Below are 25,598 nucleotides of genomic sequence, written 5' to 3' on the forward strand. Positions count from 1 at the left end.
TTTGAGGAGTCTCCGTACTGTTTTCCATAGTGGCTGCCCCAGTTTGCAATCCCACCAGCAGTGTACAAGGGTTCCCTTTCTCCACACCCTCTCCAACATTTCTTATTTTTAGTCTTAGTGATTAGAACCATTTTAACAGGCATAAGATGGTATCTTAGTGTAGTTTTGATTTGCATTTTCCTGATGATTAGTGATGTTGAACATTTTTTCATGTATTTAGGGGTCATCTGTATATCTTCTCTGGAAAAATGTCTGTTCATATCCTCTACCCATTTTTGATCAGGCTGTTTGTGTTTTTATTGTTCAGTTGTGTGACTTTCTTATATATTATGGAGATTAACCCCTTGTCAGATATATGATTTGCAAATATTTTCTCCCAGTTGGTGGATTGTCTCTGTGTTTTGATCCTAGTGTCTTTTGCCTTGCAGAAGCTCTTTAGTCTGATGAACTCCCACTTGTTTATTTTTTCTTTTGTTTCCCTTGCCTGAAAAGACATGGCATTCGCAAAGATCCTTTTCAGTTCAATGTCAAAGAGTGTACTCCCTATATTATCTCCCCGGTATATGGTTTCAGGACTTATCTTCAAGTATGTGATCCATTCTGAGTTTCTTTTTGTGTATGGCATGAGATAATGGTCTACTTTCATTCTTTTGCATGTGGCTGTCCAGTTTTCCCAACACCATTTATTGAAGAGACTGTTTTTTCTCCTTTGTTTGTTATTGGCACCTTTATCAAAGATTATCTGTAGTAGATATGGGGCTTTATTTCTGGGCTTTCAGTTCTGTTCCATTGATCTGTGTGTCTGTTTTTGTACCAGTGTCATGCTGTTTTGATCACTATGGCTTTGCAGTACATTTTGAAGTCAAAGATTGTGATGCCTCCAGCTTTGTTCTTTTTTCTCAGTATTGCTTTAGCAATTCAGGGTCTTTGGTTGCCCCATATGAATTTTAGGATTCTTTGTTTTATTTTCATGAAAAATGTCATTGGGATTCTGATAGAGATTGCATTGGATCTGTAGATTGCTTTGGGTGGTATGGACATTTTAACTGTTTGTTCTTCCAATCCATGTGCATGGGATCTCTTTCCATCTCTTTATGTCATTATCTATTTCTTTCAATAATGTCTTATTGTTTTTGTTGTATAAGTCTTTTACCTCCTTAGTTAAATTTATTCCTAGGTACTGTATTCTTTTAGTTGTGATTGTAAATGGAATTGTATTCTTGAGTTCTCTTTCTGTAAGTTTGTTATTAGAGTATAGAAAAGCAACTGATTTTTTTTAAGTTGATTTTGTACCCTGCAACTTTACTGTAGTTCTTAATTATTTCTAATAGTTTTCCGATGGATTCTTTAGGATTTTCTATATATAAGATCATGTCGTCTTCAAACAGAGAGAGTTTCACTTCTTCACTCCATAATTGGATTCCTTTTATTCCTTTCTCTTGCCTAATCGCTCTGGCCAAAACCTCCAGTATAATGTTGAATAAGAGTGGTGATAGTGGGCATCCTTGTCTTGTTCCCGTTCTCATAGGGATGGCATTCAGTTTTTGCCCATTGAGTATGATGTTGGCTGTGGGTTTATCATGTATGGTTTTTATTATGTGGAGGTAATTTTCTTCTATCCCCATTTTGTTAAGAGTTTTTATCATAAATGGCTGTTGGATCTTGTCAAATGCTTTCTCTGCATGTATTGAGATGATCATGTGGTTTTTATTCCTCAGTTTGTTGATGTGGTGTATCACATTGATTGATTTGTGGATGTTGAACTGTCCTGTGCCCCTGGTATAAATCCCAGTGGATCACGATGTGTGATCCTTTTGATGTATTGCTGAATTCGGGTTGCCAATATTTTGTTGAGGATTTTTGCATCAATGTTCATCAGCAATATTGGCACGTAGTTTTCCTTTTTTGTGGTGTCCTTGTCAGGCTTTGGTATCAGAGTGATGTTGGCCGAGTAGCATGTGTTAGGAAGTGTTCCATCTTCCCTAATTTTTTGAAATACCTTGAGAAGGATAGGTATCAAATCCTCTCTGAAAGTTTGGTAGGATTCCTCAGGGAAGCCGTCTGGTCCTGGGCTTTTATTCTTTGGGATGCTTTCCATTACTGTTCCAATCTCTTTTGATGTGATTGGTCTATTCAGACTATCTGTTTCTTCTTGATTCAGCTTTGGGAGGTTGTTAGGATCTAAGAATTTATCCATTTCCTCTAGGTTATCCATTTTGTTGGCATATAGTTTTTCATAGCATTCTCCAATAATCCGTTGTATTTTTGTGGTGTCTGTTGTTATTTCTCCCCTTTCATTTCTAATTTTGTTTATCGGAGCTTTCTCCCTTTTTTCTTTCTAAGTCTGGCTAAGGGTTTGTCAATTTTATTTATTTTCTCAAAGAACCAGCTTTTGTTTCATTGATCCTTTATACTGCCTTTTTTGTTTCAATAGCATTATTTCTGCTTTGATTTTTATTATTTCTCTCCTTCTGATGACTTTGGACTTTGTTCTTCTTTTTCTAATTCATTTAGGTGTAATTTGAGCTTGCTTATTTGGGATTTTTCTTCTTTGTTAAGGTGTGCCTGTGTTGTGGTGAATTTCCCTCTTAATACAGCTTTTGCTGCATCCCATATGAGTTGGTATGGTATGTTTTCATTTTCACTTGTCTCCAGATATTTTTTGATTTCTCCTTTAATTTCTTCAATGATCTATTGCTTGTTCAATAGCATGTTGTTTAGTCTCCACATCTTTGTCCCTTTCTCAGCCTTTTTCTTGTGATTAATTTCTCACTTTATAGCATCATGATATGAAATGATGCTTGTTATGATTTCAATCTTCTTAAATTTATTGAGGCTTGCCTTGTTTCCCAACATATGGTCTATCCTTGAGAATGTTCTGTGTACACTTGAGAAGAATGTGTATTCTGCTGCTATTAGATGGAGAGTTCTATATCTGTCTATTAAGTCCCACTGGTTTAGTTTTCATTTAATTCCACTGTTTCCTTCTTGATTTTCTGTCTGGATGATCTATCCATTGATGTGAGTGGAGTGTTGAGGCCCCCTACTATTATTGTGTTAATAGTAATGTCTTTTTTTAGGTTTGTTAATAGTTGTTTTATGTACTTTGGTGCTCCTGTGTTGGGTGCATAGATATTTATAAGTGTTATTTCTTCTTGATGGACTATCCCTTTGATCATTATATACTGCCCCTCTTTGTCTCTCTTTATCTGTCTTATTTTGAAGTCTACTTTGTCTGATATAAATATTGCAAGACCTGCTTTCTTTTGTGTACCATTAGCTTGGAGTATCATCTTCCATCCCATCACTCTGAGCCTGTGTTTGTCATTGGAGCTGAGATGTGTTTCCTGGAGGCAGCATATTGTTGGGTTCTGTTCTTTAATCCATCTAGGCACTCTCTTTCTTTTTATTGGAGAATTCAATCCATTTACATTTAGGGTGATTATCAATACATGAGGGCTTAATGCTGTCATTTTATCACTCGTTTTCTGGTTCTCCTGCATTTCCTTTGTTTTTTATCTTGTGTGTTTTGGTCTACCCATTGAATTACATAGTTTTTTATGATGTGTCTCTGTTTTTTTCTTATTTATTACTTTTGTCTCTGTTCTGCTTTTTTGTTTAGTGGTTACTGTGAGGTTTGTATTCACAATCTTGCATATAAGATAGTCCATTTTCTGATGGCCTCTTATTTCCTTAGTCTAAACCAATTCAGTCCCTTTCCTCCTCCCTTCCTAAGTTGTTTTTCTCACATATTATTCCATCTTGTTTTGTGAGTTTGTGTTTAGACAAGGTTATCCTTGTTTTTGGTGTTTTCCTTCCTTTTGTCTTTAGTGCTATACTTATTTGCTATCCGATTCTGATTCTATCTATCTATTTATCTCTTTACTCTGTGCTTTGTAACCCCATTCTCTCCACCCCCTTTTTTTTCAGGTATGAGGGCCTTCTTGAAGATTTCTTGTGTGTGTCGGGGGGGGGGGGTCTCATGGCTATGAATTCCCTTAGCTTTTGTTTGTCTGGGAAAGATTTTATTTCTCTATCATATCTGAAGAATATTTTTGCTGGATAGAGTATTCTTGGCTGAAAATTTTTGTCTTTCAAAGATTTGAATATGTCATTCCATTCTCTCCTAGCTTGTAAGGTTTCTGCAGAGAAGTCCACTGAAATCCTGATAGAAGTTCCTTTGTATGTTATTTTCTTCTGCCTTGCTGCCCTTAGTATTCTTTCTTTGTCATTCATTTTCGCCAGTTTTACTACTGTGTGCTTTGCAGTAGGTCTTTTTACATTTACATATCTAGGAGATCTGGAAGCGTCACCCACACAGATCTCCCTCTCTTTCCCTAGGTTTGTTAAGTTCTCTGCTATTATTTCTTTGAACGTGCTTTCTGCTCCCTTCTCTTTCTCTTCTCCTTCTTGAATATCTATCATTCTTATGTTGCATTTCCTAATTGAGTTAGATATTTCTCGGAGACTTTCTTCATTTCTTTTTAGTCTTAATTCTCTCTCCTCTTCTGTCTGGAGCATTTTGATATATCTATCTTTGATTATGCTGATACATTCTTCTATGATGTCCACTCAAGCATTCAGGGAATCCATATTTTGTTTTATCTCTTCCATTGTATATTTAATCTCTAATATTTCTGATTGATTCTTCTTTATAGTTTCGATCATTTTTGTAAAATAACTCCTGAACTCTTTGAATTGTTTCCCTACAATCTCTGTTACCTCATTGAGTTTTTTGACGGCAGCTATTTTGAATTCATTGCCATTTAGATTACGTATTTCTGGGGCTGGCCCTGTGGCCGAGTGGTTAAGTTCGTGCGCTCTACTGCAGGTGGCCCAGTGTTTCGTTGGTTCAAATCCTGGGCACGGACATGGCACTGCTCATCAAACCACGCTGAGGCAGCATCCCACATGCCACAACTAGAAGGGCCCACAATGAAGAATATACAACTATGTACTGGGGGGCTTTGGGGAGAAAAAGGAAAAAAAATAAAATCTTAGATTACGTATTTCTGTGTCCTTAGGATTGAATTCTGGGTACTTGTCATTTTCTCTCTGGTCTGGAGATTTGATATAGGGTTTGATATTGCTAAAGGGGATGGCTCTGTTTTTATGCATCCTGATATTATTTGATTGTGGTTACCACCTATAGCTGCTGGGTGGCGGCCAAGAGCCACTTAATCTGAGCCCTTCTACCTTCAGCTGAGAACCCAGTGAGTGGAGTGGGCACCGGGTGGGTAGGAGGAGGGGCACTTTCTCCTGCATGCTCTCGGGGCTTTCTCACTCTGTTCTCAATATCTGCTCTCCTGGGGTGTTGGCTTGATGAGGTTATGCCCCACAGAAGATCTTGCCTCCGTAGAGGCCTTCCCTCTAGGCTGCACAGGCCCTTGATGACCCTGATGTTCCCACAAATGAACGTCCCCTTCCCCATTCCTTCCCTCTCGGAGGCCTCCTGAGGTCAAGAATTGCAGTCTTTAGGGGAGGGAGTGAAGTTTTCTCTTACTCTGTCCCAGTTCCTCCAATGGGGGCTCCAGCCTCTCCGCCCTCTGTCATATGGGTGCATGTGTCTCTCTGACGTTTTTGTATTGTGTTAGGATGTCCTCTGTTGGAGTATGAATGTCCCTTTTTGTTGTATGTTCGAGGGGAGAGAATCCTGGGCAAGTTCACCCCACCATGATGCTGATGTCACTCTCCATAATAAAATTTTTACGTTAATAAAAAACAAAATATTCAAATAAGTTGTTTTAATGGCTTTCTTTCCTTTTCAGATATGACTGAAACCCCAAAGGCCTAGAACAAAATAGAGACCAGGACCTTGTATTCTAAGATGACCTGCCCCTACTTATACAAGATATGATTAGTGATTGTGAAACTGTATCTTCCAGCACTGGCAATCTCTCCCCTCCAGCCTTCAAAAGGGTGGGAGTAGATGAGGTTGAGCAAGGGAATTCCTTTTGAAAACGTTATTAAAATACTGAGATGTTTTATCTCCCTCATCCTCAGGTAAAAGAGAAAGGTTCTTTCCTCTCATCTCAAGCAAATGAGAACACCATTCAAGGAACTTGACAAATATGCCCTAGAACCTTGAAGTGTGGTCCGTGGACCAGCAGCATGGACACCACCTGGGGGTTTGTTCGAAATGAAGAATCTTAGTCCCTAACCCAGACTAACTGAACCAGAATCTGCCTTTTAACAATATTCCCAAGGTGACTGGTATGTGCATTAAAGTTCGAGAGGCACTGTCCTGGAGTTTGGGTAGGCATAAGGACTGGAATGAGGAGCTGTGCCTAAGTCACTCTGCAAGCAAAGCAGAGAAGGAAAGAGGGTCACCCTGGGAGCACACTGTACCTCCACTCATGGCAGCATAGAGGTTGTTAGTGGTTTCATGAACCAAATGAGATCTACACAATGTGCCATCAGCCTGCGGCTGGTTTAAAGGAGGTTTGCTACAGAGACTTTCTTGAGAGCAAAGCAGCCCATGGGGGACACTACAAGTGACTGGGGGCCAAGACTGGAGAAGGAAGCAGTTGGCTACAAGGGGGGCTTTGCCCACTCATAGAAATTGCAGCTATAATTTCCTAAAGGCGGTGGTGGGGTGGGGATGGGGAATCTCTGAGAAACCCAGAAAAGTGTCCTGTGAGAGAAAGAGACAGCTGCTGAATATTTGCTATCCAGAGAGTCCCAAAGCCAGACCAAGATAGTAGCAGCCATATGAGAGTGTGCCCTTTCTTCTGTTTCCCTTACCTCCTGGGCTAGATCCTGGAGAGGTTAGAACTAAGACAATTGAGTAGAGGGGCACAGAAAGGAGAAAGAAAACTGACAACAGACTCCCCTCTCCCACTTCAGGTTTCCCAGTTGGATAAATTCAAGCCTTGGAAGGAGAGAAATTTTAACTTTGAATGATATTTAGAAATTTAACTTTTATACCAGGGAGGACGTTACAATTACCAAAATAAGACTATTCTTGTTTCTAAAATTAATCACAAGATGCCTAATTATCTAAGAATAACTGGAACATTTATGTTACATGGCTAAGATTTCACCCCAAAGGCAGGAAAAAGGCCAAATCATATATTGGGTTTAAATGGGAAGTTAGGGGAAAGAGTAAATTTACATTCTGTTCACATCTTACTGAGTCCAGCTCATGTAACAAAGTGAAAATATAGCAAGACACTTGAAAAAGAAAAGAGGTCAGTATAAAAAGAGAACCAAAAAGAACTTCTAGAAATGAAAAATTGTCATTGAAATAAAATAAAATCTCATGAACCACTTAAAAATTTAAAATCAGCTGAAGAGAGAATTAATGAACTGAAAGATATGTCTAAAGAAATTCATTTGACTCTGTAGGAAGGGAAAAGAGGACTGAAAATATGAAAGAGATTAAGAGATACGGAAAAGAGATTGAGAACATTCAACATGTTTCCAATCAGAGTTTCAGAAAGCAAGACAAGAGAGAATGAACAGAAGGAAATAATATTTCTAGAAAACTAATGCTTCAGCATTTTTCAGAATTGAAGAAAGACATGAGTTTTCTCATTCAAGTACCACAACTACCTCAAACAATTAAATTTTTAAAACATGCACACACAATGAAGTATTAAAGATGAATAATAAATCTTAAAAGCAACCAGTGAGAAAACACAGATTACTTAGACTGATAACACTTCTCAACAGCAATAGAGACCAGTAGGAAATTAAATATTGTTTCCAAAATTGTGAAGGAAAATAGCGGGCAACCTCAGATTTAATTTTCAGTTAAAGATTTATTGAAAACTGAGGGTAAAATAAAGACGTTTTTCAGGTGAAGACTGAGCCTCAATAAAAGAGCTACTAAGGAAAGAAGGAAATTGAACCAGAAAGAAGAAGTGGTCTGCAAAAAGTATTTTTACTATGGAAAGCGGTAAAAACCTGAGTAAATCTGAGTAACCATTGCCAGTAGCAGATAATAAGTAAAAATAGCAATTAATGAGGGAAGGGAGAGAAAAAAGGAACTAAAATACTAGAAAAGAAAGTCTGTAAGACAGAGCGTAAATGGAGAATGAAGGTGCCTGGAGGTAAAAAGCTCTAAGTTTCTTAAATTATTGAAGAGACCATTGAGATGTTGGTTAACTTTAGATCTTTCTAAACCAGGTAAAAACTTTAAAAGTTAAAAATAAATACTGAAAGAAAAGAAATAAAAGGAAATCAAGAAAAACTCCATTAATCCAACAGAAGGAAAGGGGGGAGAAAAAAACTAGAACAAAAGAGCATGATTTATAGACAACACAAACTAGAATGGTAGAAATAAGTCCACATACATCTGTCATCACAAGAATGTAAACAAAATAAATTATTGGGTTCAAACAGTGATATTGTAATTGAGCCAGCAAATGCAGCTACATGCTATCTGAATGAGATATATTTAAGTCATGATGATAAGAAATATATGCTAAGCAAATATTAACCAAAAGAAAGCCTGTGTAACTCTACTAATATCAAACAAAAGAGATCTTAAGGCAAAAAGTGTTGTTTAGGATAAAGAGAGTCATCACGTATACAAAAGAAATAATTCTCCAAGAAGCTACTTTGCTAAAACGCAAAGTTTTGTCTATAAAACTGTTTTCTCACACCTTCCATCGCAACCTTTAAAGAAGTATTCCTCCTGGGAAAAAAATACACTTTCCTATCCCACCACCCAAAAAATCAGATCTAGAATTACTAAATTGGTTCTTTTCTCTCTGCTTTTTAATTAAGCTCACAGCAATCTGAAAGGTTTAAAACTGCTTAAAATTTCAGCAATATCAAAGGAAAAGTATTCATGTTGAGTGCTCATATTATTTAATCTATTAAATCCTAATTGCAAAGAGCAGCAGAAAAAATTATAGATTTAAGTAAGGGCTTTCTGCAGGTTGGGAACACTGAGTCTAGTGTATTAGCAATTATATTAAATATTAAATATTATAAAAGAAATCAAAGTTTCCAGGCAGAACAGTAGGTAGTTTCAGAAACTGAGTTCCTCTTATGCCAGGTTTCAGACACATTTTCTGTAATGCATGGGCATTTCAATTTTCTTTCTTTAGTTTTTCCTTTGTGAAAGAATATAATTTCCCATATATAAAATAGGGATAATAATACTTCTTCCACCTAATGCAAGGTTATTAAGAGGATAAAACTAAATAATATATGTGAAAGCCCTTTGTAAACCTTTTAGTACTACGTAAATGTAACATATTATTATGAATTCGTGGTGCTATGATGGATTGTTAGTAGAAAAAGCTTTATCCGCCAATCTTGAACATGCCTGCAGAATCTCAATTATCTGTGATTGTGCTTTGTCTAACCTTTAAGAATAAAACTACCGTCATTTATCTATTGACACAAGTATAAACCAATAGTGGCCCATGAACCAGTTCTAGACACTCATCTCTCTCTCCCTGGACACACACAACTAGAGCTACGTGTCTACCCAAAGAGAAGGAAAACTTGTTTCAGTGTTTAGTGCAAAGAAATGTTTTTCTTAGCCATGGATTTTGTAGCTCTTGTCAGCATGGCTAGACTGTCTTGTCATGTCTTGCTGCCATTCGATACGTTACTCTTATTTAGGTAACCCTGAATTCTTGAGACAGATAACATGAACCTGGACAAAAAAATTTCAGTCAAACTTGCAGTGAAGAAGGATGAGATGGAATGCACAGTGGGTATGACACTCCCTCCCAAGGCCAGGGCTCTCTTCTCCTTCCATAGAGCCCATGGATCCACACAGACATATCTGCAGAAAGAGTAAGGGCCCTGAAGGTAGGCAGACTTGTCAAAAAGCTGGTTGAATAAAGGCAAGTTACTTCATCTCTCAGAGCCTCCATTTTCTCATATGTAAAATAGGGGAGAGAAAGTCTACTAATCAGGGTCATCAGGCTGCTGCCTGATGCTGACAGATGCTGCTCAGTCTGTCTGCTCTTGCACTGCAGGAGATCAGGGCCTCTTGTAGGCTACCATCAAGACCTCTGGCTCTTACACTTGGCCTTTAACTACTTGCTCTCAGCCCTCAGTTTCTCATCCCTCTGCAGAGTGTCAATCAACTTAGAAGTAATGAGCCAACTCTACTGTATTTGGAAGCATGCCATTCCCCACGTCTTTTAAATGCCTGAATCATCACAGCTGCAATGGCATTCCCCGCCACCAGGATATCGTCTCAGGTCACCACCAGTGGAATCTTTGGCAACTGGGCACCGCCTTGTATCAGGGACTATCTGTGCCCCATCTACCACTCAGACTGACATCCTCTTCACCCACCAGCAGTGGGTACACCAGTCCCAAATCTCCATCTTACCTGCTTTTTCTCACCTCTTTTGGTATGACTTTGTGTTAGTTCAGACTCTCCAAGAGGCAGATGCCAGGCAGGACAGGGTTGGAAATGCAAGAGAATTTGGAAGGGAGTAGGGGGCGAGGAGGGGAGGCGGTGGCTCCTGAGAGGAAAAAAGGGGAGTGGGTCAGAGGAGGCAGGGAGAGCTGTGAAGAAGACAGGGGAAAATGAGGCACTGGATAGGAGAGCCTTAGATGCAGCCTGGTTCTAAGAGAGATTCAGCCAGGCTGATGGAGAGTCCATTAGATGGACCCCCTGTCCGGCGGGAATGGGCCTGCCTTAGGATCGTTGTGTTCACTCATTGACCAGAACAGTTAGTGGAAAGCATGGTCTTCACGCAGGTGGCTCCCGAGCGCAGAAGCCAGGGCAGCCATCAATTATGCTCCTCACAGCAGGAGCTCTGAGTCACACATTTTTACGGCCACCACATGATGGAGAAACCGGACAACATCTTGCCTGAGTGATCACAATAAAGGGCAGACCAGTAACACTTGCCTCTGGATGTGATCCCTGGAGGGGGACACCACAATGCTCCTGTGGTATTCTTGCTAAAAATGCATAACCTGAATCCAATTATGAAGAAACATCAATAAACCCAAATTAGGGTCTATATGTAAAATAATGACCAGTACTTTTCAAAAATCTCAGTGTCATGAAAGACAAAGAAAGGCTGAGGAAGTGTTCCAGATGAAAGGAAACTAAGGAGGTAGGACAACTAATTTCAGCAGTGACCCTGGATCAGATCCGGTACCATAAGGGAAAGAACACTATAAAGAGAATCATTGGGACAATTGATGAAATTGGATTAGGGACTGTAGATTTGACAAAAGCATTGTATCAATATCAAATTTTCCTGAATTTGATCATTGTGCTATGATTATATAAGAAACTATTCTTGGGAAATACACACTGAAATATTAAGGCACAAAGGGGCATAATATGTACAACCTTCTCTCAAATCGTTCAGAAAAATAAATTATATAAATTAGAGAGGCAGAGAACATAAAGGCCATTTTCCAAAAGCCACACTAATTGAGATGCACATATGACTGCTGACTTAGCCAATGATCAAATTCTGCACCAAGATATGAAAGGTACATGAGCAATATTAAAATATGATATTAACACTAATTCTTCTGGCTTCTGGCCATGAGATAGAAGAGGCGCGGAGTTGAGGTTTATGGGGTGGCTGTCTCTTTTCAACCACAACTATTTGGTGACTCATTGCACGTGCCAGAAACTCCACCTCAGTGGATGCAATTATCTGTTTTAGTTTCCTTTTTTTTTTTTTTTTAAGAAGCTAGTTGAATAAGATTCTAATTTTGGGCATGTTGACTTTGGTCCATTAATCGGTACTACCATAGTGGTTTAGGTAAAGGGGGTGGGCGGGAGGGCATGATCAGTCTGCCAGCACACGTTTTAAACTGTAGAAATTTAAAAATAGATACTAGGTCAAGAGGAACACACCCAGATGCCTGAGATACCCCTATCAAGCTCTGATTTTCCCAATTCTTGCACACAAAAAAACAGGCTTATAACATTAATGTCCCTTATAACATTTTATGTCCCTTTACCCAACGTGTCTAGTTTATCCTTACATCCGATATCTCCTGGACATTACATCAACCTTGTGAAGTATCCAGCTCTGAAGATGGGCAGCCTGGGTCTGAGTCCCAGCTCTTGTGGGTACTATGTGTGACCTTGGACAAGTTACTTAACCTCTCTGTACTCTCAATTTTACTATCCCTGTATTAAAGACAAGGATTCCGAGGCTTGGAGCAGGTTAACAACTTGCCTAAATCACTCGGCCACTTAGTGTTATTGCTGGGAACTTCCACGGAGCTTTCAACTCCCCCACAGAGATACAGATTATTTTCTATTAGCACCGGCATTGTGTGAGTTCAAGGAATGTTGCTTAACAAGGTGTTGTTTGAAAATAGAAGTCACATTTATCATTAAGTAGGTTAAACATTCTTTTTCTGCCAGTCAATTCTATTCAGTAAGCATTATTTAGAAGGCAGGCAGCAGAAAGGGAAGAGGGGAGAGGGTTTGGGGGCAGAAGCAGCTTTGGATTTGAAGCCCGGCTTAGGGCTCGGTTTTCCCTTTGGTAAAACAGAAATCGTGACACATAAGCTGTTGGTTTGTTGAGATGAGCAGCAATAATACATGCATATGGTAGGCATTCAACCAAATATAGCTTTTAAAAAATGTACTATTTTTTGAGTGCTTGCTACTCGCCAGAAACCTTGCTATGTGTGTGAAATACAGAGACACAAAATCTAGTCCTTGCGCTGGGGACTCACCCAATGGTGATGGTCACAATGGTTCTTCATACAGTAAGGATACTAAGCCAGTCATATTTTCTGCAATTGTTTTTTTCCCGGTGTGCTTTTCAAATTTTGTTTACATTCCTAATTCTCTGAATTTTTTCATTTTTATGTATTAAATCTCTCCGATTTTTCCTTTATGGTTTATTTGCAGCTTTAAACTCAGAAAGCCCTTCTCTGTTTCTTGGATAAGATCAACATTCATCTACATTTTTTCCTGGTTCTTTTACAGGTATAGTTTTCACATTTAAATCTTTAACCCATCTGGAATTTATTTGGCTACGTGATTGTAAGGGGCTGAATAGTTATCTGTTCAAGGCACATTCCTGATGATACTGGTTGATGATACTAGTTCATTTGGCTTGTACCCATTTCTGCCTAAATAACTTACCCTCTGAGCTGTCTGCTCTGAACATGAGTTGCCATTCTTTGAAAAGGCCAAGGGGGAAGAATTATATATCTATGGGTTTTACCCTATTTAGTTGCTTCCTTTTTAATGCAGAACAATAAATGTCAACTGCTTTGTCTCAGACATATAAATGTGGAAAGTTTGACAGAATATTTTGGCTAAAGCCTAGAGAAGAGTGTGAGAGAAGTCATCACCCTATTGACACAGCCACACCTACCCCCAACTTCCCCATCTGCCTGTCATCTCTTCCCCTCATGCTTGTCTTTTCCAGATGGAACATGGAGCCATTTATGCAAGGGAGATAAAAGTCCAGGAGAAGAATCATCACGGATCCGCCCACCTGTTCCTTGGTCCATTACTATGATTCCTTAAAAGCTGTTTCGGGAACTTGACCTTCTCAAGAAAATGTATGAGAAGGAGTCTCCATGTCAGGCTGTCTGGAAGCTCAAAGGCATTTCCCCAGAGATCAGACATGGCCTGGGCAGCCTCACTGTCCAGGAATGATTGTGGACACAATAGTTTCCTCTCATAGTGTCTTGCTGGTCATCGAGGGTCACGGTGCTGGTATGGATCACCTTAAGGCCATGGCTTGGCCCCCTGAGCACACTGAGAGGGTGAACCTCCAGAGGCCTGCGCCAGGCTGTCCACCATCCACCAGATCGGTTCCCTGCTCTGTGGTCAGCCTGCAGAGCTTCAAGAGTTCTCTCTCACCACGATGCTCAGCTTGGCTCCCCTGACCTCCTGCTCTGAGAGGTGAGGAGACCCCTGAGGGGTGAGGTTTCCCACCCCCTACCCCCTCACATGTTGCCCATATTAACGAGGTGGTAAGAGTTTACCACCTCTAATCCTCACAGGGAGGGTTCACTGGAGGCAGGCAGAGCTTAAAAGGAGGCATTGCTGGGGTTGGTTTCTACACAAACCACTGTCCTTCTCTGCGGGGTCTGGAAAGAAATAGGTGGAGCAGCTCCATGTGCTCTCGGGCATGTGTCCAACTCCACGTTTGCTTCGTTTGTGAGGTGGGGGCTGTGCCACTCTCTCTGCCCCGTCCCTGCAGTCTCAGGCTACCTTGGCCCAGGAACATTCCTCTAACACAAACACGTCCACCACCATCCTCCACATCAAGACAGTGGGGGTGGGCCCGACACAGTGCTTTCTCAGAGTCCCTCAACCAGCTCACCTCCCTGTCCCCTGACCCTCAATCTCCCCGCACTGGCCCCCCCCCCCCCACCCCACTGCCCCAGCCTAAGGGGGCATAAGGGCAAAGCACCCCTGAGCACTGACTTGTACCACCCTACCTCCCCAGGCAACCAGTCAGTCCTGAACCTTTGTGATCCCAAATCTTGGTGGTGGTCATGGGCAGGGGGCAGGGTGGGGGGAGTCTTCAAGTGTCTGCAATCTGCAAGCTTCAGACTGGAGAGGTCTGGCTGGCTTCATTATCAGTTACACCCACCAGTCTTGCCACATTTATAGACACAAACTGTGGCTGGCCAAGGTCAGAGTACCTCAGAGTGTGTGTGTGTCTGTGTGTGTGTGTAAGGTAGGAGGGGAAGAATGATGCAGAAATAGGAAGTCTTGGATAAGCTTCTTTTAAATACATGGGAAGGAGAAATACCCACGTGATAGAAATACACATTCAACCCATTCATCCTAATAAATATATTTCTCAATAATGGAAGCTGTGAAACGACATCCTCACCTCTAAATGCATAGTCCAAAAGCATGAACTCCCAAGAAAATGACAGGATATTTAGTAGAAAAGTCTTTTGATAAAATAGCTATATAGATAGATATAGATAGATATAGATAAAACATATATATGAGATCTAGTGTGTTCCTTAGAGACAGTTTTCAGGCAAATTTCTCGTTGTGTTTGTTATTGTGTTTAATTACAGGGTAATAGCATCACTTTTTTTTCTTTTCTTTAATCTGGATGATTGCAGCGGCTTTGTAATTAATTCCCCTGCTTATCTCACTCCACCCCCATCCATCCTTCATAGTTCTGCCTCTTCTGGTCATGTAGCTCCCAGGTCTAAATCCCTCTCGTGGCAATCACAGTCCTTGTGGCCTTGTCACTTCCCTAGTCTCGTCTTCTAACATTTCCCCCAATATATAACCTACATTCTGACCACTCCAAAACATAGTTTTTCTAACTGGCTGGGTTCTCTCTCAGATGTCCAAGTCTTTGCCATACTATTCCCTTGATCCAGAAACCCCACCTCACACCGTGGCCATCTAGTCACATACAATGTATTGCTCAAGTTTCAGTTCTAGCATCGTGTGGTTCTTCTCAAGAGGTCTTAATTTACACTTCGGGCAGGCAGGAGCTACAGCCATTCTGCTCTCACATAGTACCTTGGGTGACCTTGACTTATCCTTGCTTTGTATGTGGTTGCCTCCCCCACTAGACACCAAACTTCTTGAGGGAAGGGACCATGTCATTCATTCCTTGTGTCCTTAGTCCTTAGGAAATCGACAAATATGTGTTGAATTAATGGGCTTTAATAGCATCACCATTTTCCATCTACACATCATGTCTCTACCTAGTGTCTCCCCAAATTAGTGGTGCTTATCACTTCCCTTGCTTAACTTGTCATCTAGGAAACTCCGACGCTTATTAGCTAAGTCTACCTTTCAAACGCCCCAGCTGGAAAAGATTAAATATTGACAGCAGCTCCTTGATTTTTCCCCAAAGGCAACTAAGAGCTATAACCCTACTCACCGTCCTGTTATCACAGATAACACATGCAGGAGGGCACAAACGCATGGTGCGAGGTCCGACGGGCATTGTTAATACCCTCTCCTTCTGCAGACCGAGCATGGCAGGCTCACAAGTGAGGATGTAAATTCACTTTGTCAGAGCAAACATTCCTCTTGGGGGACATCTGCTCGACCTCAAGGAGACAGTAATGACCACAGCCCACAGGCAGCGGGGGATGAGTAATCTACTGCTGCTAGGCAATGAGTGTTGCTAGAAAAAAAATTACTTTCATTTAAAATTCTCTTTAAACCATATGTATCATGGCTCATGGGATAATTTATGTATCATTAGAAACTAAGAAACATACATCATGCTAATAAATTGTCTCTCCCATTCACCACAGCCAATAGCTCCCAGAGGTCTTTAAGAAGTCAGAGTTTTGTTGTCCTTGTTATGTAAGGTTGGGTGGAAATGTTTGTATGGAACTCATTTAGCTTCTCATTCACTCCCTGGTTCTCTGGCAGAGGCAGATGGAAGAGAAACATTTGCCATCATTTTTACCTACTGGTTTGCAGCAGCATTTGCTATAAATGAGCCCATGGTGGAACAGCCCTGAGTTGTATTGTTTTCCCTAACAACTTGAGTGTCTATTTTGAGATTTGGTTCATCTTTAAGACTTCCCAGTGCCAATATGTTATTTTCTCCAATACACAGCATGTGTAACAATTCTCCAGCTTCCCATTCAAAGATAGGCCCTCCATTCTAAAAGCAAATGGCTGCAAAGAGCTTGGAGAGAGTATCTGAATGTCCAGTGTCTGAAGCAGGTTCCAAAGGACTTTGCTGAGCAAGGCCAGAGGTCATATGGTAACTGGGCAAACATGTTTGGGTTTAGAAGATGAACCACCCTAAGCTGATTCTCTATCAAGGGAAAAACGTGAAACAAAATGTCAAAAATAAGGCTCTTCATCGATGGAGGATGGGGCGTGGGGAAAAAGGCGAGCAGCCCAGCATCGACCTCCCACGGCGACATGGAAACGACATTGACCACTATCACCAACCACTGAAGTTTAATCTCCATCTTTGTGAGAGAAGCAGCAGCCCCACAGCCACTTATCTGAGAGAACAGATTGAGAAAAGTGGTGCAAACAAATGTCTGTTAAAAAGCTATTCCTACTTAGGTTCACTCTTTCCTTTTATTACATCTAAATTGTTTTGAAGAAAAAGTACAATGCTGGGTTCCTAGCCTCTTCCTAAAAAGCCATGATTTAATGACTGAGTTACACAGTCCTGTCATCAGAATTTGATATATCACTTGTGGGGCCCCTGCGTCAAAAAATACTGAAAATTGCAAGACTGTGAAGGCAGAGCATTAAACCACGCGTGGGGGCCTTTGCAAATGCACAGCTCACACACCACAAAGCTGCAATCATCAAGATGCAGAGCCCAGAGCATCTCAAGGGGAACAAAAAGGGAAAGCAGAGGCATTCAGCACTTGCTCCTTCCTAATCCTCTGCCTACTGCTCACCATCCTTTCTAAAGTGTCCAAGATCTGAACATTGTGCTCGGGGTTTCATCTGTGAGGTCCTCAACCACACCTTTCCTGAGTGTTTTACAAGTAGCGCGAAATCTAGATGTTTGGCAGAGAAAGACAGCGTCATTGCGTTACAGTGGTAGAAATGTTCAAACTTCAAGTCAGGAATAGCACAATGAAATTTGCTCAAGTTACGTGAAAGTAAAGGTGGAACGGATTAGAAGTAAAAGGGGGTCTAGTTGTTCAGAGTCACTGGAATAAATGGGGGCCGCAGGTGAATTGTTCGGATATCTGGAACTGGATCTCTAACCATCACAGCTCTTTATATTGACAGGAGCAATCCAGGCTATGACCACTGCAGCAGCTCATTGAACAGACTTCCCCAAAGACTCTGGGGCCCCTGGACACACCGACAGTGCTGGGGTATTTTCACAGGGATGGTGATCAGCTATTTGGCCCTGGATGAAAAGGCTGGGCTGCTGTGCTTTTGCAAACCTTGAGAAGCTGATTCTAGGCCTCTACTGGGTCAGGCACCCCTGCCACCATTGTTATGAAATGGGTCCTCAGCAGGGGTTGAAGGGCGGTGACTGGAATCCCAACAAGAGCTTTTCCTAAACACTGTCTCTCACACTTTTGCATTTACCACCTTAGATCAGCAAGAGGCCCCATGGTGTAGTGGTTAAGTTGGGTGCTCCGCTTCAGCGGCCCAGGTTCGCAGGTTCAGATCTGGGGCACGGACCTACACCACTTGTCAGCTATGCTGTGGTGGTGACCCACATATAAACTGGAGGAAGACTGGTGCAGATGTTAGCTGAGGGCTAATCTTCCTCGAGCAAAAAACGAGGCAGATTGACAACAGATGTTAGCTCAGGGCTAATCTTCCTCAGCAAAAAAAAACACGAATCAGTAGAAAGCAAGCTGAGCCATATTTCACACATTCTGACAAATTTGGTTAAGGTAGCAGGCTCCTAGCAGAGGATGGAGGGTCTCACCCAGGGTGAAGGACTGGGGGTTTGTGACAGTGCCCCCTGGGGACCTTAACCCTCCCTTCAGGGCTGATGTCTTTGCCCTAACAGCAGGGCAAAGGCTGCTGCCGTCCACACCACTCCTCCATAGCTAAGTGTGAGCTTCTCTTGGCTGAAATGATCCTTGCCTCCAGGACTGGGCTGGATGTGCAACATTTGCACACTGAAAGTCCTAATCAGCACAGAGTCCACTGAAAGTATGTGTTACCTCACTACAAAATAAAGATCTTCTTGGCCCACCCAGGAGAATAGATTTATACATTTGTAGACCATGCAAGAAAAGCTTTTGGAAGATCTAACAGTCACTGAGCACTTGTGGCTCATGCCCTGTTCTACTCACTTTATGTCCTGACATTTAATCCTCACAATCCCCATTTTACAGATGAGGAAATCGAGGCCTGGTGTGACCTGTCCAAGGAGACTCAGTCAGTAGGAGGATGACAGGAGCCCAGGCTGATGGGCTGCAGATTACATGTCTTAACGTCTTCACTATTCCCATGAAACCTACATACTAACGTGGCAGAGAACTGAAAGGAAAGAACGGCTCAGGTTTCATTCCAATGCCAGCTTTGCATGAGGTCGCTGACTTAAATGCCAACCCCAGAGTTTGTTGAGGCTCCTAATCATCACTGAGAAGCAGAAAGTCACTCGCTCAGGGCCACACAGCCACAGGGTGAGCTGCGATTTTATCTCAGGTCTGTCTAGCTGGCTCCCACATCCATGTTCTTTCTACCACCTCAAGGCAACAAGCTCAAGGATGCTGCATCTGGCTTTGAGGCTGTCACTACAAGCCAAGGACTCACATTCTACAAGAGTTGGGGATCCCAGAATGAAGCCAGCATAGGAAGAACGTGTCTCCTAACTTTCACAGGCAACTCTCCAAGGGGAGGCCTGGGTAGGAGAGAACATGGTTTGTCCCAGGTGTGTCTATTAGCAGAGTTATGAGAACAACATTGTTCAATAAAATCTAAACAGACAGTACAGTTGGTAAAGCGATAATCATTTAAAATTGTTAAAAAGAGAGAAAACAATGTTTCCACAGATTCAGGGTGACCTTGACAAAAGATTGTTCTTCCTGAAGGTGTTTTATCCAGCTGGAAGGAAAAGTATTTAATAAAAAGAAACATGAAAGCCAATGAAAAAAACACATGAGCATGAGACTGTCATGACTCCTCTATTAAAACGCCAGTCACAGCCACAGATACGCAAAAGACCGTGAGGGCCATTCTGTTCAGAGACAAGCTAAGCGTTGGGGTACCCGCAGAAGTGAGTAAGTGCTGTCACTGCACGCGATTCTGGACTCATCCCACTGACCCCAGAAACGCCAGTTACATGGTCCTTAGTTTAAAAGTCAAATATAACTCTTGACATTTTTTGTAAGAAAAAAAGGTAACTAAAATGAGAATTTTAGCAAAGTATTCTGTGTGTAGACATGAATCACTCACAAACTTTAATGGTATTAACTGGATGAGCTTCCTGGCCTAGACTTGGTGTGAGCACACGAAGATAGCGTGAAGAAAAGGTGAGAAGAGGGGGGCAGAAGAAGGAAAATCTGGCAGGGGTGTGGCCAGGAGAGGCAGGGGAAAAAAAGGAGAGTCCCAGGATGAGGGTCGCGCTTAATTCAAATTCTACTCTTCATCAATAAATTTAAAATAGTTGATCCCTGAGACAGCTCAAGTATGAAATAAATCTATGCATGCAGTGATCGTAATCTCTGTAGTCATCGTCACCAATATTTATTGAATAATGTCTATATACTAGCCCCCACCTCTCCTCTACTGTTTTTAAGAAAGTGAGAAAACCCCCTTGGAGACCAGATAGTTAATAGAAATGTGATGTGAATTCTTCATTAGGTAGATGTTAAGAGAGATGACATTTAAAAAAAATAATAGTAGTTCCATATGGTATGATAAAAATAAATTTATTTGGGGAAAAAAAAACATCTTTCCTTGCTTGACAAGGGCAAGTCCCCACCACAGTGGAGTTCAATTGTTAAAACGAGTGACCACGGCTAAGCTTCCTTCCACCTGTCGTGTGTACAATCAACCAGCGCAAGTGACGAGGTATCCACATGACCCTGTTTCCCCTTCGTCCCACCGACAATGCCAACAGTTGCTTCATATCATGCTGAAGAAGAAGACCACAGGAAAACAGGCCCAGAGATGTCTACTGCCAGAGGTCTTTTTGTTGTTTTAAGTGCGATCTTTAAATGGCTTAACAGTTCTCCAGCTTGGAGTGTCTAATTTGGTATTGCAAGCAACTGCATTTCTGTGGAGACCATGAATTAACAAACGTCTTCTAACCCAAGAATCCCTTCTAAAACAAACCCTTATTTGATGATAAACACAAATCTTTAAATACACAGCTTTAAACTTCACTGTTTTGCACACTCTGAAATGTGATTTTTTCCAACCCAACACTACGATGTCATAAATTAAAAGACTTAGACAGAATTCCATTATCACTGCTCTATTGCACTGATGCCCGGTCATGGACTGTTGTCTATTCTTCACCATCCAAGGTTATAAAAAGGAACTGGGGAACTTCAGTGGTGGTAGCCAGCTGACAGTCCCTTCTCTTTCCCACTCCACAATGAAATAAGACAGTATTTTTGGAAGTGCTGGTCCAAGCTGTCTGGGATTCCTCTGCATTGTCACTGGATAAGGAGGCTTGAAACTTGGTTATCTTTAGCAGAAGGACTTTAGTTAATAAGTATCAAGTGGTCATCACTTCCTTTCCTGTAATAGAAAGGGAGAGGAGGAACGAGAAAGGAGGACAATAATTTAAAAATCTTTGGGATGGAACAGGTTTATATCTGCAGAGTCTATCGAAACCCCCCTGGGATCCTGGCTCTTTTTGATCTGACTGTTCAACTAAAACTACTCTCGCTAACTTCACCCATGACCTTGTTTGGTAACAGCCATTTCTGGTTTTATTTTTTGATACCCTTTTTTTCCCAAAACTTTCAACATCTTAGTTCTTCAGTTGATTTCCTTGGTGGACTTTCTCGTTCCATTTAATGCTTTCATTCCTCTTGATGGGCAGATCCCCCTTCAAACCAGGCATCTTCCTGACTACCCTTAGTGGACCTTCTGGCGAACGATCTGCTGATGTTGCTCCTTTCTTCTCACCACTCAGACCCAATCTCAACAATTAGTCTTCTAGTCCACCCCTTAAATCTTTCACTCGTTCCATATGGCTGCGCAAGAAAACATTTAACAACTTCCTGGGGCTTGTTGCGGTGCTAACCAAGGTCCAAAAATCAAACACCAAAAACCTATGCGTTGCTTTCCAGAATTCGCAACTACATTCTTTGAGGAATATTTTTTCTTTACAGTTAACTACATATTTGAAAAGCAATGATGAGAGACTTTCCTTATACAAGGTGCCTCTTAGGAGGCAGCTGCTTATTAAGCAAATTAATTTCCCTTTATCCCAGCCTCCATGGCAACAATTTAACGCTCTGAGAGAATGAAATGTGATTTGAAAAACTTAACTTTTCTCAGAAGACCTCATTTCATATTTACCAGACATTCTTTGGAAATGCTCAGTCATATCACTTCAAATCCCAAGATGCGGAATGAATTGATTAACGGAAAATACATCCTGTGGTTTTAAGTAGCAATTATGTTCTTCCCTCTTCTTTCAGGAATCTAGTTTAGAGAATTCTTCTCAAAAAACATGAGTAGGGGATACTTTGAGTTAACAACCCCTGACTTCAGATGAAAACAGACAAGGGTACAATTAACAAAACTATCGTCATCCGACCCCCATTCTAGTCCGCAAATCACTAGGTGGAGGCTTTGCCACTGAGGTCAAGGCCATTTTCATTTTCATAGGTGTCCTGACAAATAGCAAGCAAAGCACAGCTGGTCAGTGAAGAGCTTCTGTTGCATGTTTCCAACACAGGACACGGACAGCCTCCTCTTGAGCCAGTTTCCTGCTTTGCTCGGGCAAAGCTATCTGTACCACACGTTGTGAAAAGGGAAAATGCCTGTGGCATTGCCAGAGCTCCACCTCTAAAAACAAGAGCTTTGACTTGTTACTTTGGCTGCCTAAGAGCTCACCCTCTTGGCTTTTGGGGCATAAGTCATGCCTTCTCATAAGAGTCTCCTAATATTCCCAAGAGATTTCAACCATGTCATGTGGCTTTCTACCCTGTGTTATAAGAAACTATTCATTTCTAAGCCAATTTTAAAGTGGAAGGAAAGAAACGAAAGATGAATTATTTCCCACAATAAGCTGATTGCGGAGTGCAGTGTTAACCTCGGATGGACTCTTTGTTAAGGCAGCAGAGCAGCTCCTCTCGGGAGCATGGAGACCTGAGCAAACACAATACTGACCTCCTCAGACAGCAGATGCAGGATAGGAAGGCCGAGGACTCTTTCTGGCATTTTTCTTTGCTACTGCAGTCCTTCAGGAATTCCTGAAGATCCGTGTCAGGAAACCCATTCTGTTGGTATTTCTTTAAAAAGTACACAGTGTTGTTACCTTACTTATAGAGCATGAGAAAATGTTCCTTTAGTCAACAAACCAAACCCACCTTTACTAATATAAAACCTCCCACATTGCTAGCTCAGGTCCAAGAACCAATATTAACAATGATGAATCAATCTGTCAGTCCCAGAAGGCCAAGCCAGGGCCACCATGGGAACGGAGAACAATCCAAAGGAAAATGCTGAAAGCAAGCCAGGGCAGGGAAGGAGAGAGGCATGTTAATCAGGGCAATGAAGGAAATCGTCAAAAGTCTGAAGTTTTAATGCTCCTTGCAAGACCAGGTAAGACCTCTCCTTCCCCACACTGCCAATGTGGAATCTGCCTGGAAGTAATCTCTATTTCCTCTACTTTTATAGAAATTGGTCACTTAGTCGGCAGAGGCAGTAGGTTCTTCCAAGCAGACACAAAGACCCTGAGACCCCTCGCCTCACACTTAGTGAGGTCATCCACCACATCACCGAGGCATGGCCCACTCACAGGGACACTGCCACGTCAGAGCCAGGAACCCACCGGCAGGAGTATGGAGCCTCTCTCCATGCCCAGCCCACATGAACACTAATCTCCCCCAACATACAAAAGGTGTTCAGGAGTACTCCCAAAGGACTGGCTTCTTCTGAGTTAGTCTGAGAATGGCTCAAGAAGGGGACAACACCCCAAGGCACAGACATGGCACCCCTGGCCGCTCAGACACTGGCCCTGGAACAGGATTTTCCAAGCATGACCATGTGCTGTGGGGGGATCACCACCTGAGACAACCGAGCTTCCTTCGAGCCACAAATGAGTTAAATGGACCCAGTCTGAAAGGATACAGGACGCATCAGGTGGCTTGGACAGGTAGGAAGCTCAACAGCCACAAAAGCCTTAGCTTTCACAATGTAAAGGAAATCTGCACCACGCAAGTGGCTGTAGCACCCAGGGTGTAGGGGTGTAGGCCAGCACCTGGACAGTTGTCAAGATGGCGGTCCCCCTTACCACAGAAGCTGACTACTCAAAGCCCAAGTCCCAGGACAGCAGGTGCACCTGTGAGTGCTGAGACAGAGAGCCCAACTACTTGATTTACCAGACTCAGCCCATTCTTACCCAGTGCCTTTCTCTTTCCCACCACACCTCCAAACCAACCCACCCTCATCCGGGTGCCAGGGGCAATGTCCTAAATGCACATTTAAAACTAACCTCCAGCATCTGAACAGTTCCTTTTCTACAAAACCTGAAAATCTAAGTAAAACTGTAGCATTTTAAGTAAAGAAAGACTGTAGCATTTTCCTATGTTCCAATCTATACAGAATTTGCAGTATTTTGGGGGCAGCAAGTATTGATAATTAGTTACCTTAATGGTGTCATAAGAATCTGTAATAAGTGCAATGAAAAGGCTGAGAATCATATATATAAAGAGACTGATGAAGGAATATAAATACAGGCGACTGAAGAGCCACACCAAGATGCTCTTCTTCTGGATTTGGGCGAAGGTTGCGAACATGTCATCACCGTTGACCAGAGAGAACAGACACTCAGCAACTGTGTCCAGATCTTCAAACTGCGGGAGGAAAGCAAAAGGTAGTGTTTGTGGGATAGTATCCTACAAAGCAGAGAAGTACCTAGTTAGCTTATTTCGTTGGAGTCGTTGCTGTTGTCATTATTATGAGTAACATTCATTTCAAAACAGCTAGAATACCACAAGAAGTAGGAAAACATCATTCAAAACTACCCCCCCACACTCACAAAGACAGCCTCTTATTTCTGTTTTTTCCTTTGCATGTTTTATATATTTGTGGTCATATCATCTAACAATTTTGGATCCTGATTTTTTTTCTACTTAACATCGTCTGACGTTATTCATACTTGGAGAGCATTTGTCATCCAACGGACCATTCCTTGGAAATGTCAAATTTAACTATTTCCCTGTCACTGCACATCCCAAAAATGTTTGCTATTATAAAGAACAATGTACTCAACATTTCTAAGCAGTTTTTTACTGTTATGGGGTCTAAGCGATTAACATTTTTAAGGCTACAATCTGCCAACCGCTTTCTGAAAGACCTGTAGCTGTTGTCTTCAACACGAGCAAATATGGACGTGCCTGAGACACAGTATGGGCCTGAGAAATGCTAAACAAATGGTTTCACTGTAGACTTTCCAACTACTGGTCTGGGTAATTTTGGCACATTAAAAACTAAAGATTACCAGAGGTGGGAAAGTGCTGAAGGATGAATGATCACAGCTGCTGCCTTCTAGGGAGGCAAGCTAATAGTGGACAGGCCACAACCAAGATATATAGTAACACCCAGTAGAGCTGGGGTGGGCTGTATAAGACAAGTGACCAGCAGAGCTAGGGCCTGAAGGCTGAGCAGTTCACCGGTGAAAGGAGAAAGGAAGGATGCGCTCAGTGAACATGGGTGCTGAGCCTCAGTAGTGGCTAGAGAGGCGTGTCTGTGCCACACTGCAAAGGGCCTTGTTTGGTCTTCTACACACTTCACATTAATACAGGCCATAACTGGAAACTAGTAAAAAATTTCAGGCAGAAGAGTGACATGATGTTTCTAAAAGGCAACCATGTGTTTCTAAAAGGTAACCGTGGCATGCGGAAGATCTAAAAGGGCAAAACCCAGGGGCAGGGATGTTAGTGAGAGGTGGGCGCAGGAGTCCAGGATCGCAAGGAGTCCAGGTGAGATGGGGAAAAGGAGGAGACTGAGGAGAGAATAAGCCTGGGAGGGGACAAAGAGAAGCGACTGATAACGGACTCAGTTACAGATGAGGCGAATTTGAGGTGCTGGG

The 25,598-nt window shown here is 41.8% G+C and overlaps 1 protein-coding gene across 3 annotated transcripts in view; it reads right to left on the reverse strand.

Annotated features, from left to right (window-relative positions):
* Window positions 1–20,231: 20,231 nt before the first annotated feature.
* The window catches only part of MCOLN2 (mucolipin TRP cation channel 2), a 49,589-nt gene continuing 44,222 nt past the window's right edge, over window positions 20,232–25,598 (reverse strand). For all 3 annotated transcript variants that reach the window (XM_046645038.1, XM_046645037.1, XM_046645039.1), the window contains exons 12-14: window positions 24,154–24,360; window positions 22,673–22,794; window positions 20,232–21,067 (exon numbers count right to left, since the gene is read on the reverse strand). In XM_046645038.1, the coding sequence (XP_046500994.1) occupies window positions 21,031–21,067; window positions 22,673–22,794; window positions 24,154–24,360 (366 nt within the window). In that variant the 3' untranslated portion in view covers window positions 20,232–21,030. The remainder of the gene's footprint in view (window positions 21,068–22,672; window positions 22,795–24,153; window positions 24,361–25,598) is intronic.

Source organism: Equus quagga, chromosome 18 (assembly GCF_021613505.1).
Source record: "Equus quagga isolate Etosha38 chromosome 18, UCLA_HA_Equagga_1.0, whole genome shotgun sequence".
Lineage (NCBI taxonomy): Eukaryota > Metazoa > Chordata > Mammalia > Perissodactyla > Equidae > Equus > Equus quagga.